Below are 21170 nucleotides of genomic sequence, written 5' to 3'. Positions count from 1 at the left end.
TGTCTCTTTGCCATACGCAGCCCCTCTGTGTGCCTTTTTGTGTCCCCAGCCCTTTTGTGTGCCTCTTTGTTCAACACGGCCACTCTGTGTTTTTTAGTACTCCCAGCACCTCTGTGTCTCTTTATTCCCCCAAGCCTCTCTGTGTGTCTCTTGGTCCCATCAGCCCCTTTATCTGTCTCTTTGTTCCCTCCAGTCCTTCTGTGTGTCTCTTTGTTCCCTCAAGCCCCACTGTGTGCATTTCTGTCTCCCTAACGCTTCTGTCTGTCACTTTGTCCTTCCAGACCATTTGTTTGTCTCTTTGTCCCCCGCCCCAGCCCTTATGTGTGCTTTTTTTGTCCCCCCAAACCCCTCTGTATGCCTCTTTGCTCCCCCAACTGCTCTATATGTCTCTTTATTCCCCCAGCCCCAGTGTGTATCTCTTTATCACCCCATCCCTCTCGGTGGGTGGGTGTGGGAGAGAGACACGATCGGTGTGCGGGGGAGAGAGACAGGCTCGGTGTGCGTGGGTGGGTAGGGGAGAGAGACACGATCGGTGTGCGGGGGAGAGAGACACGCTTGGTGTGCGTGGGTGGGGGAGAGAGGCACACACTGTGAGAGGGGATGAAAGGGTTAATATATCATGCTAACAAAGAGAACGAGAGAGTTGGGAGAGAGAAAGTCAAAAAATATTAAAGTCATTATAATCAATGCATTCTGTAAAACATAGTTGGACTGTGATTCATATCTACAATTAAAGACAAAAATAAGAAGACAGGTTTTAACATAACTGCATCATTTTCTGGCAACAAGTATATAAAACTGTGTAAATATGAACAGAAAAAGTGACTTCTCTTAAAGATTTCTGTTTTCTTCTGTCTCCAGAACATGCTTTGTAAAATTAATATCAATGTTTCCTCACAACTCTCACACCAGCAGCAGCATGAGATCAGCACAGCTCAGTCCATTCCCATTCATCTGGGTTTTTCTGTTTTGCCGCTTCCTGTAGCTCTCTGTACCATCTGACCAAACAGTCACATGGTCTAATGCTATCCCCCAAGGTTCTGCAACTGGATAGGAACTATCCCTCCCTTGCCCCCTGCCTGCAAACTCTAGAAACATGCTGGAGGGAGCAGGAAGCAGGCTGTGCTCCCTGTGCAGGGCTTTACTGCTCCCCCATCAGAAACAAGGGGGAGATGTCATGCAGGCTGCAGAATGGTTCCTTCTCCACAGCACAGGTATGGCCCACATGGAGCCTAAGGGAGCTGATTATTTGGTGTTTGTTTGTAAATTGGTGTGTGTATGTGTGTATATGTAAGGAGAGTGTGATTGTAAATTGGTGTGAGTGATATTGTGTGTGTATACTTCAGTAAGTGTGTGTTAGTGCGATTGTGTGACATATAGGAATGTGTGTTAGTGAGTGTGTGACATTGTGTATATACTTCAGTAAGTTTGTACTAGTGAGAGTGTGTGACATTGTGTATACTTCAGTAAGTGTGTGTTAGTGAGAGTGTGTGACATATAGGAATGTGTGTTAGTGAGAGTGTGTGACATTGTGTGTATACTTTAGTAAGAGTGCGTGTTTTTGACAATGTGTGAGTAATATTGTGTGTATACTTCCGTGAGCGTGTGACATTGTGTGTATACTTCAGGAAGTGTGTGTTAGTAAGAATGTGTGACATTGTGTATATACTTCAGTGATATTGTGTGTTAGTGAGAGTGTGTGACATTGTGTGTACATTAACCCCTTAATGCTGTTAGGGCGTACTATGCCGCCCTGCATTTAGTGATATCATCAGTGAAAGTGCAGTATTTTTTTGTGAAAAATGCAAAAAACTAATATGAACGCTAATTTTGGCCAGAGTTTGTGACTAAGTGGCTACTAGAAATTACTGGACATATCCCATTTTGAATACCCTGGGTTGTCTACTTTGGCAAATGGTATTCCATGATGCGGGTAAATCTCATTTCTGGGCTGCCATACAGTCTCAAAGGCACCGTAAACAACCTGACAAATTTTAATGTGTACAAAATTTAATGGGCGAGCTCTATATTTAACCCTGTAACTTTCCAAAACTTCATAAAACCTGTACATGCATGATACTGTTTTACTCATGAGACATTGCTGAACACAAATATGAGTGTTTTATAGCAGTAAAATGTATAATGACAATGATATAATCAATGAAAGTGCATTCTTTGTGTAAAAAATGCAAAAAACAAATATGAACGCTAACTTTGACCAGGGTTTGTGACCAAGTGGCTTCTACAAAAAACTGGACATACCCTAGTTGTGTACTTTTACAAATGGTATGCCATGCTGGGGTTCATTTTTATTCCTGGACTGCCAAACAGCCCCAAAGGCAGAATAGGCCAAGCAAACCAACCTGGCAATAGCAAAAAAAAAACGATATTTGACCCTGTAACTCTCCAAACCACCATAAAACCTGTACATAGTGGGTACTTTTGTACTTGAGAGACATCGCTGAATACAAATATGTGTCATTTTTTGCAGTAAAAACTAACAGTATTATGATATTAACAGTTAAAATACAATGCAAAACTTTAAAAATAACAAAATTACTTGATATCTCAAAGTTTTTACAATTTTTATTCATATTAAATTATGTTTCATATATAAATATTTGAAATGAAAGCCCTGTTTCTCCTGAACAAAATGATATATAATATGTGTGGGTGTACCTAATAGGAAAGAGTTGAATTATGATCGAACAGACAAATAGTGCAAATTTCAGGTTTTCCCCTGGAAGAGCATTTTCGGCGAAACGCGCGTTGAGACGTTTTGTGTATGGGGTTGGTTAAGTGATGTGGGATGACATTCTACTAATATAATTAGAGACTATATTTTACATTTATTTTCATCTGTTTTATTTATTTTTCACTTCACCCACGGGGTGTTTATTTTTCACAGTTATAGTTTTTTCTACTTTGGTTAGGACATTTCTGTGTCTCTTTAGTGAGGGCAGGGAGGTTTAGCGTTTTTTAAGGGGTGCCCTCGAAGGCACAGCAGTGTAGAGACGGTCTGTACTTATTTTTCTATTCTGTAGGATTCCTCTCCGCTCTACTATACTATCGGCAATATTGTTTAATTTTGCTTTCCCCCTCAGGTTGCTTTCCCCCTCAATTTATTAATGACCAATTGTTACTTTTGTTATTTTCTTTCATTTTCTTACATTTCCTTTACACATTGAAACTTTCAGTGTAATTAATCCATATACCCCACTGAGTTACAGTGGACAGTGTCTGATTCTTTCTTTTTACTTTATATTGCTTTATTTAGATTATTTGTTTACTATAAGTATATATATATATTTTTCTTTATTATTTTTGTAGAATTGTTTCCTATTATAGATGCTTATTTGATTCTCTTTATTTGAGACCGAGGTTTTTACTATTTATATACATATATTAAAAGTTATGTTTTATTAGGGTTACTCTCCATCCATGAGGGTTCATCTCCTACATGGTTAGTTCTTGTGTTCTTTTTGTAAAAAATTACAGGTTTTGTTTACATTTTGTTTTGATCAGAATGTGTACAACTGACTCCATCCTTAAGGGCTTAATAATGTGTATTAGTGTGAGTGTGTGAGTGACATTGTGTGTATACTTCAGCAATAGTGTGTATTTGTGAGTGAACATGTGACCAATGATATTTATAATACATATTAATATAATTATATATTACATTGAAAGAAAATGTTTTACTTACAGTGAACCTGTCAGACAAGTTCACTATAACATAAATTAAACCCCACCATTACTATTATAAATTAAATGCTACAATATTTTAAATGAAATCCCACCAAATGATTTAACTACATAATTTATCACAACTATAAATTATTTATTCAAATTAAAAATATATGTATTGGGCAGTATGTGTGTATGGATGTATTAGGTAGCATGCCTGTATGGATTTATATATAGGCATTATGTGTGTGTGTATGTGTTCACACTCAGCATTAGGAAGTGTGTGTGTGTACACTTTAGGCAGTATGGGTGCATGTATGTATGTATTCGGCTGTAATTGTGTATGGATGTATGTATGTATTAGGCAATGTGTGTGTGTGTATGGATATATTAAGCAGCATGCTTGTATGGATTTATATATTAAGCAGTATGTTTGTATGTGTGTACGCATTAGGCAATATGTGTGTACACATTAGGCAGTGTGTGTACGCATTAGGCAGTATGTGTGCATGGTTGTATGTATTAGGCTGTAAGTGTGTATGAATGTCTGGATGTATTAGGCTAGGGGTTCTCAACCCAGTCCTCAAGGACCCCCGAACTGCCCAGGATTTAGGAATTACCCTTCTGTGTCTAATGTGTGTTTTTTTTTTTGGTGGGGGGGGGGAGGACAAGCACTTTAGAAACAACAGGGTAATCCCTAAATCCTGGACTGGTAGGGGGTCCTTGAGGACTGGGTTGAGAACCCCTGTATTAGGCAGTGTGTGTGTGGGGATGTATATATTAAGCAGCATGCTTGTATGGATTTATATATTGGGCAGTGTGCATGTATGTATTAGTGTGTGTGTTAGTGTGTATGGATGTATTTATTGGCAGTATGTTACATAGTTACATAGTTACATAGTTAGATAGATGAAAAGAGACTTGCGTCTATCAAGTTCAGCCTTCCTCACACCTGTTTTTTGCTGTTGATCCAAAAGGAAAAAAAAAAACCCAGTTTGAAGCACAATTTTGCAACAAGCTAGGACAAAAAATTCCTTCTTGACCCCAGAATGGCAGTCAGATTTATCCTTGAATCAAGCAGTCATTACCCTACATTGAAAGATTATATCCTTGAATATTCTGTCTTTGCAAGTATACATCTAGTAGCTGTTTGAACATCTGTATGGACTCTGATAAAACCACTTCTTCAGGCAGAGAATTCCACATCCTGATTGTTCTTACAGTAAAAAAACCTTTCCTTTGCCTTAGACGAAATCTTCTTTCTTCCAGTCTAAACGCATGGTCGTTTGTTGTCTATAACAATTCCCAAGTCCTTTTCGTGTGTTGTTATCCCTAATTCGCTTCCATTAAGGGTATATGTTGCTTGTGTATTCTTTACGCCGAAGTGCATAACTTTGCATTTTTCAACATTAAATTTCATCTGCCATTTGAGTGCCCAGTCCTCCAGTCTATCTAAATCCCTCTGCAGCAAAGTAATATCTTGCTCACATTGTATTATTTTACAAAGTTTTGTGTCATCTGCAAACACTGAAACATGACTTTCAATGCTGTCTTCAAGATCATTTATAAAAATGTTAAATAGAAGGGGTCCCAGAACAGACCCCTGAGGGACACCACTTGCCACCTCTGTCCAGCTTGAAAATTTACCATTAACGACAACTCTTTGTATTCTGTTTTTAAGCCAATGTTCTACCCAAGAACAAGCATTTTCATCGAGACCGATTTCCTTGAGTTTGAACACTAATCTTTTGTGTGGAACTGTATCAAATGCCTTGGCAAAATCCAAATAGATCACATCCACTGCAACACCCTGATCTATACTTCTACTTACTTCTTCATAGAACGCAATCAAGTTAGTTTGACATGACCTGTGCTTCATAAAACAGTGCTGTGTGTGTATGGATGTATAGATTTGGATGCATTGGCAGTGTGTGTGTGTGTGTGTGTGTGAATGCATGTGCTGAATGTGTGTTTATACTGGGCATTCTCTTTCTGTCCCTCAATGTCCGCTCACTGTATCTCTCCTAAAATATCTCCTAGTCTGTCTCTGTTTCCAAAATACCTCAACAATCTCTCTATCCTTTCCCGTCTGTACCCTTTGCTTATATTTCTTACCAGTGTCCCTGCTTTCCCTGAATGTCTCTCCGGTCTATCTCCTTACCCTAAATGTCTTCCCAGTCTCACCAGTCCATCTCTGCTCCTTGAATTTCTCCCCAAACTGTCCTATATACTAAACGTCTTCTCAGTTTCCCAGATATTTTCCACTTAATGTGTTGACCTGTTTCTTTTAAACAAGAACAAGCAGATAGACTATTAGGGTGTATTCACTAAACAGTGATTTGAAAAAGAGTTATCTCTCTTATTAGGCCTAAATGTTGCACGTTATATTTCAACTCACTGTTTAATGAATAGACAAGGAAAAGAAAAGAAAATTACAAAAGACAATGACAGGGTTATACAGAAACAGGAGAAAGATGTGGATAAATGCTGATGAGGGAGATTGAGCACTGTGGAGGCAATGGATAGCTGATCAGACCTTATTGGAAACCAAATGGCAAATTCAGGCTGAAATAGCAGACTTAGAATATTTCTCCAACTCAACTACAGTCACAGATTAGCTGTTCTTGCTTAAACTTTGCAATCCGGTTTTAAATTCACTGAAATTGAGAGTTTAGTGAATAAACTTCTGTGAAATTGTAGTTGCATTCAGAGGGGACAGCAAAATGGATCTTTGCCTATGGTGACAGGAATGACGGCCCTACATCTTCTTTCCATTCAGATCCTCCCTCTTTACCCCCCCCCCCCCCCCCCCTCACTCTGAAGTCCCGATTCTGGGACTGTTGATGTTGTGACGTATGGTATATATTCACTAAACTACAAATTATTATGAATTGATTGGGCAATTTTACATTTTAGGCCAAAACAGCTAAGCTGGTATAATAGCTCAATTGGCTATTTTTGGCCTTACATATAAAATCCCCATATTCTTAATGAAAATAAATATTATCTCTCTTTTTTTCTACAAGCAAATTGACCTTACATGGACCCCAGAGCCTGTATGAGGATGTAGCAACTTGTCACACGGTCCTTTAGTCTATACTACAACCATGTCCTATTCAGAAAATAATTCCGGAAATAATACATTGAGGTTCTTGTCATGTGAAAAGCATGGGAAGTGATACTAAGTCTCACTTGACATAGTGACTGAAAAAGAAGAGACAAAATATTCCTATATTAGCCAAGTTTGAAAAGTCCTCATACTCTGGTATTTTTAAACTCCATCATTTGAGCTATGTTTTCCAACTTAATTCTTTAATTGATATTATTTTGCAACATGTGAATACGCATCAAGGATATTAAAATTAAGTTTGCATTGCCATGTATCATTTGCCCCTTTTTTCGAAAATAATGTATAATAAAGTGTAATAGACACTTGTAAACTTTTGTCAGTTTGTTTTCTTGGAAACGCCTCTCAGCTGGGGGGAGTTTCTTCAGGCTCCCCTGTCTCTTTCCCACCTGTAAGCTAACACACTAATCTACTTCAGTTGCACGTGAACTGGCATTAGCCATCCATGAGACACTGGGCACGCTGATGTATTTCGCAAACGATGCTGAGAGTCAGGGAAACAATAATGACAAACTGATTCTCTGCATGAAGAAAAGAAAGAGCAAGTGTTTATACGTAATTTATACGTATATATATATATATATATATATATATATATATATATATATATATATATATATAATCTACACCAAGCATGTCAAAATCAAAGTCTGACACGGGCTACATAAACAAGGTTTAAGTTTATGTGAGCAGCAAAAAAAAATACCTTAAAGGGAAACTCCAGTGCCAGGAAAACGATCCGTTTTCCTGGCACTGGAGGGTCCCTCTCCCTCCCACCCCCCAATCCCCAGTTGCTGAAGGGGTGAAAACCCCTTCAGTGACTTACCAGAGGCAGCGACATGTCCCACGTCGCTGCTTCCTCCTCCCCCGCCGCTCCTCCTTCTGCTTACGTCGGCCGGTGGGCGAGACTGATCTCGCCCGCCGGCCGAAGAGACCTAATGCGCATGCGCGGCAATGACGCGCATGCGCATTAGCGCACCCCATAGGAAAGCATTGAAAATTAATTTCAATGCTTCCCTATGGGGAATAGAGCGACGCTGGAGGTCCTCACACAGCGTGAGGACGTCCATCGACGCTCTAGCACAGAAAACCTGTGCTATAGAGCAGGAAGTTCCCTCTAGTGGCTGTCTAATAGACAGCCACTAGGGGAGGACTTAACCATGCAAGGTAATTATTGCAGTTTTAAAAAAACTGCAATAATTACACTTGCAGGGTTAAGGGTAGTGGGAGTTGGCACCCAGACCACTCCAATGAGCAGAAGTGGTCTGGGTGCCTGGAGTGTCCCTTTAAATTTTCATAGAAACTTAGGCTTAATTTAAAAAGTACAGTATAAAAAAAAAAACAGCATCCCCCTCTACTAAACCACAGCACCGCCCTCTACTAAATCCCAGTTCCCCTCTCTACTAAACCACAGTACCCCCCTCTACCACCCTGTGCCAAATCTGATCCTCCCTTTATTTCTTGAAACCCTGTGATGGTGTAGCATGTCGATGTCACGTGGCGTTACGTGCCTCCATACACTTCCAGGTATTCCACTGTCCAGTCGCAGCCAATGCAGCACTTACCAAAACACACACACACTCACTGACAGACACACTCACAGGCAGACACACACACATGTGGCGAAACCAACCTCGCCACTGTGCACTGGAGAAGCCTGCTTGCCCGCCTCTTGCCTTCTGACTATGGCCCGGGAAGATGTGGCCCTTTAATTACAAGTTTTGGGCATAATGGATTTTTGGTGTGCTGCTGCTGGCCCTTTAACTCCCAGAGAAAGGGTTTGTAATTTTAAATTGGCACTTCGAATGCCGTCGGCCATCTTGGTTCCTTCCATGCGGTCAGCAGTATGTGTAGCCAAATTCATGGAACTGAAATCGGCTACACAGTTCCGCGAACACCGCTAAGCCTTACCTTCTCCCACAGTGATTTTGCAGCCGCAGAGACTAAGTCCCGTTCGAAGATTCGAACGCTTGTTCGAATAGAACTTAGTACATTTTTCAGCCAGAAATAGACCGACCGCAGAGCCCAAATCTATGGAACTGTTTTGGGCATGAAAATGTGCTTGCAGTCGGTCCTAAAGGACTTCCATATAACTTTTTAACCCCTGAACCGATTGCCCTGATTTTTGAGTATGTGTTTATTTCTCGCATGCTGATTATGAAAATGTTTTATGTTTGTGACATGTATATTTTAGAAGTTATAAATATTGTGTAAAAACTGTATTCCTCTGCCTGTGATAATGAGATTACCCATTGTGTTCAGTAATCATATCACAGGCAGAGGGGAGGATTTTGTGTGGGAGTGTCTGGGTGTATTGTACGGATTGATTGGTTGTTCTGTAATACCCTGTGGGCTGTACTGTGGTTGTGGATTGGGAATAAAAGAGACTGTATGTGCCAGGACAGTGAGTTCCTGCTTAGCCCACAAAGTGGAGTGTCGTCTCATTCTTGGGGGGAATTTGATTGTATGCCGATTGCCAGGAGTGTAAGCTGTTCATAGGGCTTTTCCTGTTCACCTGCTTCCAGTGTTTGTGTGTCTCTTGTTTGGGAGTTGGTGAATTCGTGCAGTTTGCAGTTCGGGAGATTGGTGATTGCAGTAGCTGCTTGTCTATCTGGAAGAGGATTATCGCCGAAACGGTTTTTAACCTCTGGTGAGCAAAACGGTCCGTTACAACACACATACAGGCAGACACACACACATACTCATTGACAGACACACACACATACTGACAGACACACACATACTCACTGACAGACACACACACATATTCACGGACAGACACACACACAAACACATACTCACTGACAGACACACACACTCACTGACAAACACACACATACGCACTGACAGACAGACACACACACATACTCACTGACAGACACACACACACACTGACAGACACACACACATTTACACATTCTTGCACTCACATAATTTAATTTATTGTTCCCTACCTTTGGGAGCTGGTGTGGGGATCTTCTGTCTGGAGATCTCCTTCCTGCTTCTCACTGCTCCCTCGCGTGGTTTAGTGATGTCGGCTGCCAGAATATGACGTCATATTCCGGTGTAACTACAGACGGCGCGCGCGAGGGAGCAATGAGGAGCAGGAACACTGAGCTCCCTCGCTGGCCCTCCTCTCTGGCCGGGTAAGTGTTAGCAGAGTAGGCACCTAGGTATTATGGGGAAAGCAGGTGCCTACTCTGCTATAACACCAGCATGCACTTGCGGCTCTCCGGGGCGCAAAGATGGTCCATGTAGGCCGCATGCGGCCCGTGGGCCACAAATTTGACATGCTTGATATACACTGATCAGCCACAACATTAAAGGAACACTATAGAGTAGGGTTCATAAACATGTATTCCTGACCCTACACCGCCTTGCCTCACTAAATATAGTAAAATCTTACTTGTATTCAAGTCTGCAGCTGCTGTTTCTGCCCATGATTTGCCTGCTTACAGCTGACATCATCAGAAGTGATTCTGTGAGACAATCACAATGCTTTCCCATAAGATTGGCTGAGACTGTCAAGGAGGCAGATCAGGGGCAGAGCCTGCACAAGTCAAACACAGCTCTGGCCAATTAGCATCTCCTCATAGAGATGCATTGAATCAATGCTCTATATGAGGAAAGTTCAGTGTCTCCATGCAGAGGGTGGATACACTGTATGGCAGTACTGCACAGTGTGTAGCACTTCCCCAGGAAACAGAGTTATCACTAGGCTGTAATGTGAAAAGTGCATTTCCTCTAAAAAGACAGTGTTTACAGCAAAAAGCCTGAAGGTAATGATTCTACTCATTAGAACAAATACAATATGCTGTAGTTGTTCTGGTGACTATAGTGTCCCTTTAAAACCACCTACATAATATAATAAGGTCCCTCTGGTGCTGCCAAAACAGCTCTGATGTGTTGAGGCTAGACATTAGCAGCCAGTTCTTTTAAATCCTGCAAGTTGCAAGGTGGATCGGATTTGTTGATCCAGCACATCCCACAGATGCTCAATCTGATTAAGATCTGAGGAATTTGGAGGCCAAGGCAACACCTTGAACTCTCTGTCATGTTCGTCAAAATTTCAAGCATTGACCTACTATCCAGAACTAAAATACACTTACCACCTCAAAACTGAACTGGAGTATCATTAAAAGTATATGTAGACGTGAGTAAGTTTGCTATGTGAGTGCTTCTGTGAATGCAGTAATGTATATGTGGAGTGGAGCATGTTCGTTATTTCCGGTGTGTATATAAAAAGGGTGTTTTATGTGAAAGGGTTGTGTGTCAATGCAGGGGAGTACTTACATGAAGTGTATGTGTGTGAGAATGTGGAGAGATATATGCCACCTCTCACAATGTCCCTTCTTCTGCTTGTCCATGATATCTGTCCTCATTCTCACCAACTCAGTGGCCTTTTCATTCGCTATCAGTTTCCCCCTGCTCTGTCTGTGTTCTCTTCTCTTTATATAATAGTGTCTCCATTCTCTCCCTTATTCTCTTATTCATGCATTGACCCCATTCTATTTCTGTTGTATCCTTCTTCTCTTCAAGTACCTCCACTCCCTCCCTAGAGTGTCCCTTTCTTGTTCAGTTTCCTTCCTTTCTTTTAGCGTCCCCATACTCTCACCAGGGACATATTAGCCGCAAGGCAAATAAGGCATTTGCCTTGGACGGCACTTTCCAGGGGGCAGCAAAATAAGCCGCCCCCAAATGCCCAGGCAAATGTCTTGTTAGCCTGGAGGCTAACTTACAATCCAGGCGGGTGGGCGGCTCCCGGCATCACTCTGCGGAGCGCGAGGGAGCTGAACAGGAGGATCAGTGCTTCCTCGCCGCCTGCAGTCACTGGCCGGCCGCCCAGCAGCCCCACTGGCCCCAGGGAAACGAGAATCCACCCCAGAAAGGTAAGGGGGGATTGAATAAAAATAAAAAAATAAAAATGTGTGTGTGTCTGTCAGTGTGTGTGTGTGTTAATGAGTGAGTGTGTGTGTGTCTGTTAGTGAGAGTGTATGCGTGTATGTTAGTGAGAGTGTATGTATGTCTGTCAGTGAATGTGTGTGTGTATTTATAAGGGGGGAGTGGCAGGGGAAGGGGTGGGTGGGGAGTGCCTGAGGTTTGTCATGGCTAGGGCAGCACAAAACCAGGATACACCACTGACTCTCACTATATTGCCCACTTATCTTTCAGTGTCTTCATTTGCTTACTATTTAAGTGCCCAATATAAAGGTACACTATTCAGTTCATTGAAGTGGTCTGTGTGCAGTGTCCTCCAGAGAAACTGCAATGTTTACATTGCAGCACTTAGTCTGCTTCCAGTTTTCCAGGCAGCCACTGGAGACGCTTCCTACATTAAAACGGACCTTTTGATCAATGTTTTCCTATGGAGAAGTCTAATGTGCGGGCAGCATTTGCCGTGCATGCGCATTAGCACCCACTCGTCGCTGGACGCAGGAGGAGGCGGAGCCTCAACCCAGCGCTAAGGGATCATTGCTCTGGGATAAGGTAAGTTAAAAAAAAAGTATTTTTTATTATAATTCCTCCTATTGAGTTATTTACAATGTTATCATGATTGCTAGAGTCCCATCACATAGACCTGGATAACTCTTCCTAGAAGAATGTAATGCTGTCTGGTTACTCTGAAAGGTAAATATAGGACAAGATTTAATTTAATGGAAAGAAGCCTGTGCTTCAGCTTTATGTGTTTATAATTGTAGTGTGAGTTACATAAGTCAAACCGTCTCACAAGGACAAGGATATGTTCTTTTGTTGTTAATGAGTAGCGAATAAACCACTAGCACCTTACAGACCTTTGCACTTAATACTAGCATGCAATTAATATATAACAATTACACCTAACCTTGACATTACACAGTGTATCCCAATTTATTCCCAGGCAATTAAGTTTTAAAATATTACTTCAGCCAAGTATTTGCCCTACCCAGTGGTTTATTCTGGTTTTGTGCTGCCCTAGGCATGACAAAACTCGGGCAACCCCCCTCCCCCACTTCCAAATTTCTCTTTCTGACAGACACACACCCTCACTGATGCATGCACTGATATACACTAACTTACAGATACACAGTCATTGTCACACACATTGTTTAACCAACACACTCTTTTACTGAAACATACACATTCCCAGACAGACATACACTCTCATTCACAGTTCCACTCACTCATAGTTACACACACTCACATTCACCGACAAACACACATGTGAACTAACCGACAGACACATACACACTCACTGACAGATGCACACTCACTCAGTATCAGACACACACACACAGGGACACACATATTCACTAACAAATACACACTGACAAACACACACACACACACACCGACTGACAGACACACCTACACTAGCTGACACACTCTCACTAACACACACTAACTCACTAACAGACACACACTAACACTCACTAACACACTCACTGATAGTGTGTCTGTTAGTGAGTGCGTGTGTCTATCAGTGAGTGTGTTAGTGAGTGTTAGTGTGTCTGTTAGTGAGTGTGTGTGTCTAACACTCACTAACAGATACACACTAAAACTCACTAACAGACATACACATTAAACTTTTATTTTATTGTGAGTGTTAAAGTTCAATCCACCCAGTCTCCTACCTTTGAGAGTGCTGTAGTGGATTTTTCCCTGTGGCCCAGTGGGGCTGGTTGCTGCTCGGCAGGCAGGCAGGCAGGCATGCAGGAGGTCAGGTAGACAGGTAGAGGCGGGCGGTGAGGGAGCTCTGATCTCCCCTGCTCAGCTCCCTTGCGTGCCTCTTATTGGTGCCGGGCTGAAGTGAATCATATTCCAACTCTGGCATTACTGCGGTGCGTGCAAGGGAGCAGGGAGAGCTCAGGGTGAGTACTCCCTCGCTTCCCGCCTCAATTATCAGCGCTTGCCCGCCTTTGGGGGGGGGGGGGGGGGCTTGGAGGTGGCCAGCTAGTCAGCTCCTTGGCTCCCCAGGACAAGAGGCTTGCAAGGCATTTACCAGGGCGATTGGGGGCGGCTTTTTTTTCTGTCCCCCTGAAAGTGTAGCCCAACGCAAATGCCTAGCCAGCCTCGCAGTACATACCGCGCTAGCCCTACCTAACTTTACCTGATAGAACTTCACTGGCACTATACAAATCTCACCTGTTTTCTGTATTTAATTACTATTCCTCTGTCCTCATCTTTGCTCCATGTACTCCTTTCATCTTATATAACTAGCATTATGCTATCTTTATGTGTAAATAGATGAAACAGTGATGATCTGCTTACATCATTTAAAATCTGTAACATATCCAAGCTCTTCAAAGTAAGCTACTTCCCAAACTGTGCCATGTTTGGCCCAGTCCTATAAAATGACCAAATTACATTCTTTAACCAGCAACGACAGTTGTCTTGTTGAAACTGCTGCTTGAGTGGCAGCACCCATAATACTCATGAAAGTGGTCCTGTCATGTTTTTTTTTTAGATTTCTTTTGGTTTTTCTTTCTTTATGCCCAGGGATTGCGCATCCATAAGGCGGCACAAGTGGCAGCCTTAGGGTGCACTACCTTGGAGGCGCATCTCCGGGTGAATGGCAGAGAGGATCACACAGCACAGCGATCCCATCCAGTAGGTCACTCCTTGTAGCATGGCCGAGCAGACCACAGTAGAGAGCTTCTGTGTCCTCTATTCAGTCTGACTGGAAGTGCTCACAGCGAGCGTCAAGCAACTTCCTGTCAGACCTGGGAGAGGATACTTAAACTCCTCTACCACAGTCAGTAGCTCGCTACACAGGAAGGTGAGCTGGCATGGGAGGAGGTAGAACTCAAAGGTGGGTTGACAAACAAGGGCTGGGGGGAGACACACGGAGGGGCTGGGGGACACAAAGAGACACAGATGGGCCTGAGACAGACAGGCCAGGAAAGAGGCAAAAGAGACAGACAGGGTGTGGGGGAGACAAAGAGAGAGGGAATTGGGAAGAGAAAGAGACAAGGTGCTGTGGGGAAGGGACACACAGATGGATTGGGAAGAGGAGAAAGAAATGCATAAAACAGGCTAGGAAGGAAAGAAAAAGATACACAGAGGGCCATGGGGACAAAAAGACAAAAGGGGCTGGGGAGAGAATAAGACAAGGTGCTGGGCAAAGAAACATACAGAGGAGCTGGGAAGGGGAGAAAGAGTCACACAAATGGTGCTGGTGAGAAAGAGACATACAAAGGGTCTGGGAGAGGTGAGAGACACACATCAAGGCTGGGGAAGAGGAGAAAGAGACACACGAAGAAGCTGGGGGATAAAGATGCACACAAAGGGGCTGAGTGAAGTATGAAACACACAAAGAAGCTGTGGTAGAAAGAGAAATACATACAGGCAGGGGTAAGAGACACACAAAGCGAAAAATGGGGGGGGTAAGAGAAGATAAGAAACACAAAAGGGGGTAAGAAATTTAAGAGGAGGATTAAGGGAAACAGCCGCAGATGCTTTTTTTTTAGGGGGGGGGGGGGTGAGGAACAGGGGAGTGGTAAAATGCCTCTTTGCTGGTGTAGCCAAAAATCCTTGCACCAGCCCTGTTTAGGTCCCTTGTGTCTTAATGAACAATAGATAATGATCTACCGTACCTTTTGTTCTATAATTCCTACTCCAAATGTATAGTTTATCTTGCTTTCAAGACATTCCAGAATGCTTTAATAGAAAAATGGTGGACAGCACCTTTACACTTTTAGATCCACAACCAAGACAATTAGCTGTTGTGCCCCTTTAGTTTAATTATGAAGTTATTTCAAGGTTAATTTCAAATTTAAGGCCAGAGTAGTCAAGCTGAAACCATAACTGACTTAGAGAGTGTTTCCAGTTCGACTATTTTGACCTTAAAATCAAAATTCACATTTAACTCACTTTAAATTCTCACTTTAGTGAATAGCCCAGTATGGTCTAGCTATGAAATTAACAAATGATTATTGTAGAATGTATCCATAGATTACCCGGACTTTAAAAAAAAAAAACAACAATCGTGATGTAATTCAGAATAATAAGTAGACTTGTAACAGACAAGAGGACATAATTAATGGAGATATTGCACAACATGTAGCAACATGCTTAGTGAAAAGTATTGCTTCTCTATGCTAAAGATTGTGCAATATTCACCGGCATTACTAATTAAACAGCATGACTCATGCTGAGTTCATCCTCCGTTATATAAAGCAGCGTGTCTGTTCAAAAGGCCTTCATTGAATCAAGGTCCTTTCAGGATAGGGTAAGTTAAAGCTTATCAATAGTGTCAAGCATTTTTGTAACCTCTGTCTTCTATAATATATGTTTCATAATACCTTTATTGGATTATATTAAAAACCTCAAATAACTTTTCTTTCTATATCTGACATGATGTTTTTTTTTTCTTGCTTTTTTTTCCTCATGAATTCTTAAAATAGCTATATATGATTATTTTTTTAATGTTTTTTTTTAAAATGAATTACAATATAATAATAACAAACACATAATTACAATAAATGATGGATTAATTGCTAGGTAGGTAGTTGAAAATGTTGCTGCTTTCGCTGTAAGATAAAAGGTAGCTGACCTTCGTAAAATTATGCACATGATAAGAAAAATCAAGTCAGGGTTTAAAATTTCCACTCGACACAAGCCGTTGGTGAGTGAAAATTTGGCCTTTGTGAGTGGAAATGTACCCCTGCTGAATATGTCATGCACTCTTTAGACTTGCAGTGGTGAGTACCTTCTAAGCCCTGGCTAGTAACACAGGACTGGAAATGTTAAGCCCCGAATAAGTAACTAATTTTGTTTTTGCAATATACATAATATATAACCAAATGACAGTAAAATTAAAAAGCAGATAGGGTAACATTAGGGAAGATGGTTCACACATAAATATCCCGGTATGTTAACTATTTTGAAACATGATTTTTGGCAAACGGAGTCATAGGGTTTCCATTCATATGTTCTATTTTGGGCTGTGGAATTCATTGAATAAGGAACAGTGGGCACTGAGATTTCTACTTTGTACTCTATGCTGGCTCAGGTCGCTATGAGGATATATGAAACTAATAAAGTGTTATGACGAGACCCGTAATAAATAATCTAAAGAGACCATGATAAAGCATTGAAACAAAAAGTGTATGTCTTTCTTAAATGACACAGTAGTGTGAATTACCAAATGTAGGAAAGACATTTTCAACTTAGTGAAAATATTTTAATTAATCTAGTGAGAAACATGTACCATCTATACAAGGGCTTTTATGTTGTTTTATGCAGTTTCACTTTAACCTTTTTGGGTTATTTGTATGTGGTGAGTGGTCAGTTTTCCACTATATATTTATTGCTTCATGCAATAAATTATTATTAGTATATATAAATATAGTGCCGATATACTCCACAATGCTACAGTGGGGAAACGTAACAATATAATATACAAGTAATTGACAGATGCAATCAGCAAATGAATAATGTTCAACATTAGACAAAATCATTATTATTAATGCAATCATAAATCAGTGCAGACTGGAACTAACGGCAGTATTAAAATGAAACACAGAAATATCAAGCCCTTCATAAACAATTTGACAGCTTAACATGGGCACCAGGGGACATTTACTGACAGATACACACTGACAAACAAACATACACACTCACTGACAGACATATATACACTCAGAGTCAGTCACACACATTCACTGACAGACACACATACACTAGCTGACAGATAAACACTGACAGACATACATATTCACTGATGGACAAACACATTCACTGACAGACACACATACATACACTGACGGACATGCATACACACACAGACAAACACTCTCAGTGACAGATACACACACTGACAAACACATATACCCCCTTACTGACGAACACACATACAAACTCACTGACACACACATACACTCTCACTGATAAACACATACACTCTCACTGACAAACACACATGCACACTCACTGACAGGCACATAAACACTCTCAGTGACAGAAACACACACTCTTTGACAGACACACACACTCTAACAGACACACACTAACATTCACTAACAGACACACACACTAACAGACACACACACTCTCACTAACAGACACCCACTAACATTTACTAACAGACACACACACTCTCACTAACAGACACACACTAACACACTTACTAACAGACAAACACTAACACACTCACTAACAGACACACACTCACTAACAAACACACTAACAGTTTTCTTATACATTTTAATCCACCCAGCCTCCCTACCTTTGGGAGTTCTGGAGTGGATTCTTCCCTGGTGGGGTGGCAAGGCATGCAAGGAAAGGCGGTTGGGCAGGCACAGTCATGAGCGGTTGGGCAGGCAGAGTCATGGGCGGTTGGGCGGGAAGGCAGATTCACATTGGAGGCGGGCGGCGAGGAAACACTCCCTTGTGCGCCTCTTAGTGATGCTGGGGCCGGAGTGACGTCAAATTCCGACTCCGGCATCACTACTGGGCGCATGAGGGAGCTGAGCAGAGAGAGCTCAGGGGAGAGTGCTCCCTCGCCGCCCGCCTACATCATCAGGAGGTGCAAACCTTGGGGGACCCCTGAGGTGGCCAGCTGGCAAAAAAAAGCCCACCCCCCCGAAAGTGCCGCCCAAGGCTTATGCCTTGCCAGCTTTTACACTAGATACAGCGCTGACTTTGGATATATTTAAACAAATCCATGTTTTGTTGATGGTTAGTATAAGATTGGTTTCAGGCCGAACTGCAATTGGGTGATCAGTCGAATTTCACAACTCCGAGACAAAATGTACCGAAATCATGAGCCAACCAAAATGCACAATGACCAAGCATGTTCATTTTGGGTCCTGATTCTGAAATCCACGCGTGGTGCCAAAAAGAGAGATGATTGATGAGCTGAAGTGGTCTGGGTGCCTATAGTGGTCCTTAAATTCTTACGGGGGATGTAATTGTACAGCTGGTACAAAACTGCTGATTTCTAATTAATCTCTCTAAAGGGAGAATATAAAAAATGCCTAGGCCTCAGCATTCCATTTAAGTTTAGAAAATGCAGCATGCTGAATAGATTATACTGGATTAGATGTTTAAAAAGTACTTTTTGTTAAGAGTAGCTGTACTCAGAATACAAAACACTAGATGGTGTAGAACTGCAAAAGCCATGATGCTGAGACAGTGTTATCTTGCACTTGTTTTTTTTTAGTGGAAGCCCTTTCTTTCCAGTCGAGTAGTGCCCTCCACCATACCAGTTTGTTCTAAATCTGGGAATTTTTATTCTCAAACCATAGCTGTTATAGGAACACAGCCTGCTGTAGTGGTTATGTTTTCATGAGTGCACTTACCTTCCCACAGTAAGTAGTCAAACCATAGTCCAACAGTTGGATAACTTAAAGGACCACTATAGGCACCCAGACCTCTTCAGCTCAATGAAGTTGGATAACTTAAAGGACCACTATAGGCACCCAGACCTCTTCAGCTCAATGAAGTGGTCTGGGTGCCAGGTCCCTCTAGTTTTAACCCTGCAGCTGAAAACATAGCAGTTTCAGAGAAAATGCTATGTTTCCCAGAGGGTTAATCCAGCCTCTAGTGGCTGTCTCATTGACAGCTGCTAGAGGTGCTTCCGCGATTCTCACTGTGAAAATCACTGTGAGAAATGCTTTCCTATGGACTGTTTGAATGCGCGCGGGCTCTTGCCGTGCATACCCATTCGGCGCCGACGTCCGCAGAGGGAGGAGAGGTCACCAGCGCCGAGGGAGCCCTGCGTTGGAAAAAGGTAAGTGGCTGAAAGGGTTTTTACCCCTTCAGCTCTGCGGGAATGGGACCCTGAGGGTGGGCGGGACCTATTAAAACTATAGAGCCAGGAAAGCTAGTTTGTTTTCCTGGCACTATAGTGGTGCATTAACTGGATCACTGGGCACCCATGTCATATCTGTACTTCTCCTGTGCTAAAAGCCAGAGGTCTCTCTCAGCTAATCCAGGACTCATTGGACAAGGGTATTCATCTTCCAGACAATGAGTGTGATCCTGCATGGTCCTCTTTAACTCTGTAGAACTAACTAGATTCTCGTAAAGTAGAAACAAATTAATTGATGATTTACTGTTGAGTGACACTAGGGCACTCCTGGCACCATAACCACTTAGGTGGGCTGTAGTGGTTAAGATGCTTGGAGTGGTCCTTTAAAGCGGACTATTTGTCATAGTGCTCGAAAGTGCTCAGGCTAAAGTGCTTTAATGATCAACCTTTGATTCTTCTTCCAGTGCAAATAGTTACAAAGTTCAAAAAAGAGGCAACATGGCAAAAGATGCTTCAATCAACATGCACAATAATGCAACAGACACTACTTTAAATAAAACACATGAAGACAATTTCAAGTAAGATATATAAATTTTTGATAAATGTCAGTTTCATTGTAATTTTTCAAAATATTACATATTCAAAATATTGTAGCATCTATTAAATCGTCATAAGTCTTACCAGAATTTCCATGGTACTAAATATGAATGTCCTGGAATGGCAATTTATATTGGGAAAATGTTTTGGTGCTGCATGCATAACAGTCCTTACAGATTCTCTGGGTCTTCTGTTATATTCCCTAGTGTAAACATTGTTGTGCGTGTGTGCAATGATACAAATGTGAGTAGACGTGTTCTATTGAAAACTGCATTATTTAAAGGAACACTATAGTCACCTAAATTACTTTAGCTAAATAAAGCAGTTTAAGTGTATAGATCATTCCCCTGCAATTTCACTGTTCAATTCACTGTCATTTAGGAGTTAAATCACTTTGTTTCTGTTTATGCAGCCCTAGCCACACCTCTTCTGGCTATGATTGACAGAGCCTGCATGAAAAAAAAAACTGGTTTCACTTTCAAACAGATGTAATTTACCTTAAATAATTGTATCTCAATCTCTAAATTGAACTTTTTTTTTGTCAATCTTTCTTTTATTGAAGCATATCAGATTGGGTACAAAATAGAGAGAGGGGAATGCAATATCTGGTACATTACAGGGTGAATACAGCGGTATCTTAAACAGTTACATTTCCTGATAAAGGATGCTTCATTTTTCTTTTTTTTTTTAGTGTTAACAAAAACGTGTTACTGTTAGCAGTAGTGCCCATCCTGATATATAGTTAGAGGGTGACAGTAGATTATGCAAAACTGGGGCACATAGCTAGTGAGTAAAAATTAAGGTCGTATTAGTTATATTAACAGTATGAAATGCCATATACGAAACAGCAAGTAAAGTAAAAGATCGCGTTTCAACGCGTATTATACTTGATGTTGCTTAAAACATGCTTATAATACTCTTGTAGTGTACTTGATATCTAGTAAAACGTTCTATTAATTGCGTTGTAAGTGCCTAGCTGTATTATAACAATCAGCAACGTAGAATGACATTGCAAGACTTGAAATA

General features: G+C 41.5%; 1 protein-coding gene across 1 annotated transcript in view; it reads left to right on the top strand.

Moving 5' to 3' along the window:
* Positions 1-1072: 1072 nt before the first annotated feature.
* Positions 1073-21170, top strand: part of LOC134609036 (ATP-binding cassette sub-family B member 5-like) — a 77248-nt gene continuing 57150 nt past the window's right edge. The window contains 2 exon segments of the mRNA XM_063452392.1: positions 1073-1214; positions 20012-20125. Of these exon segments, the coding sequence (XP_063308462.1) occupies positions 1192-1214; positions 20012-20125 (137 nt within the window). The 5' untranslated portion in view covers positions 1073-1191.

This window comes from Pelobates fuscus, chromosome 4 (assembly GCF_036172605.1).
Source record: "Pelobates fuscus isolate aPelFus1 chromosome 4, aPelFus1.pri, whole genome shotgun sequence".
NCBI classification, from domain to species: Eukaryota; Metazoa; Chordata; class Amphibia; order Anura; family Pelobatidae; genus Pelobates; species Pelobates fuscus.
Note: the sequence above shows the minus strand (reverse complement) of the source record. Positions and strands in the feature narration are given on the sequence as shown.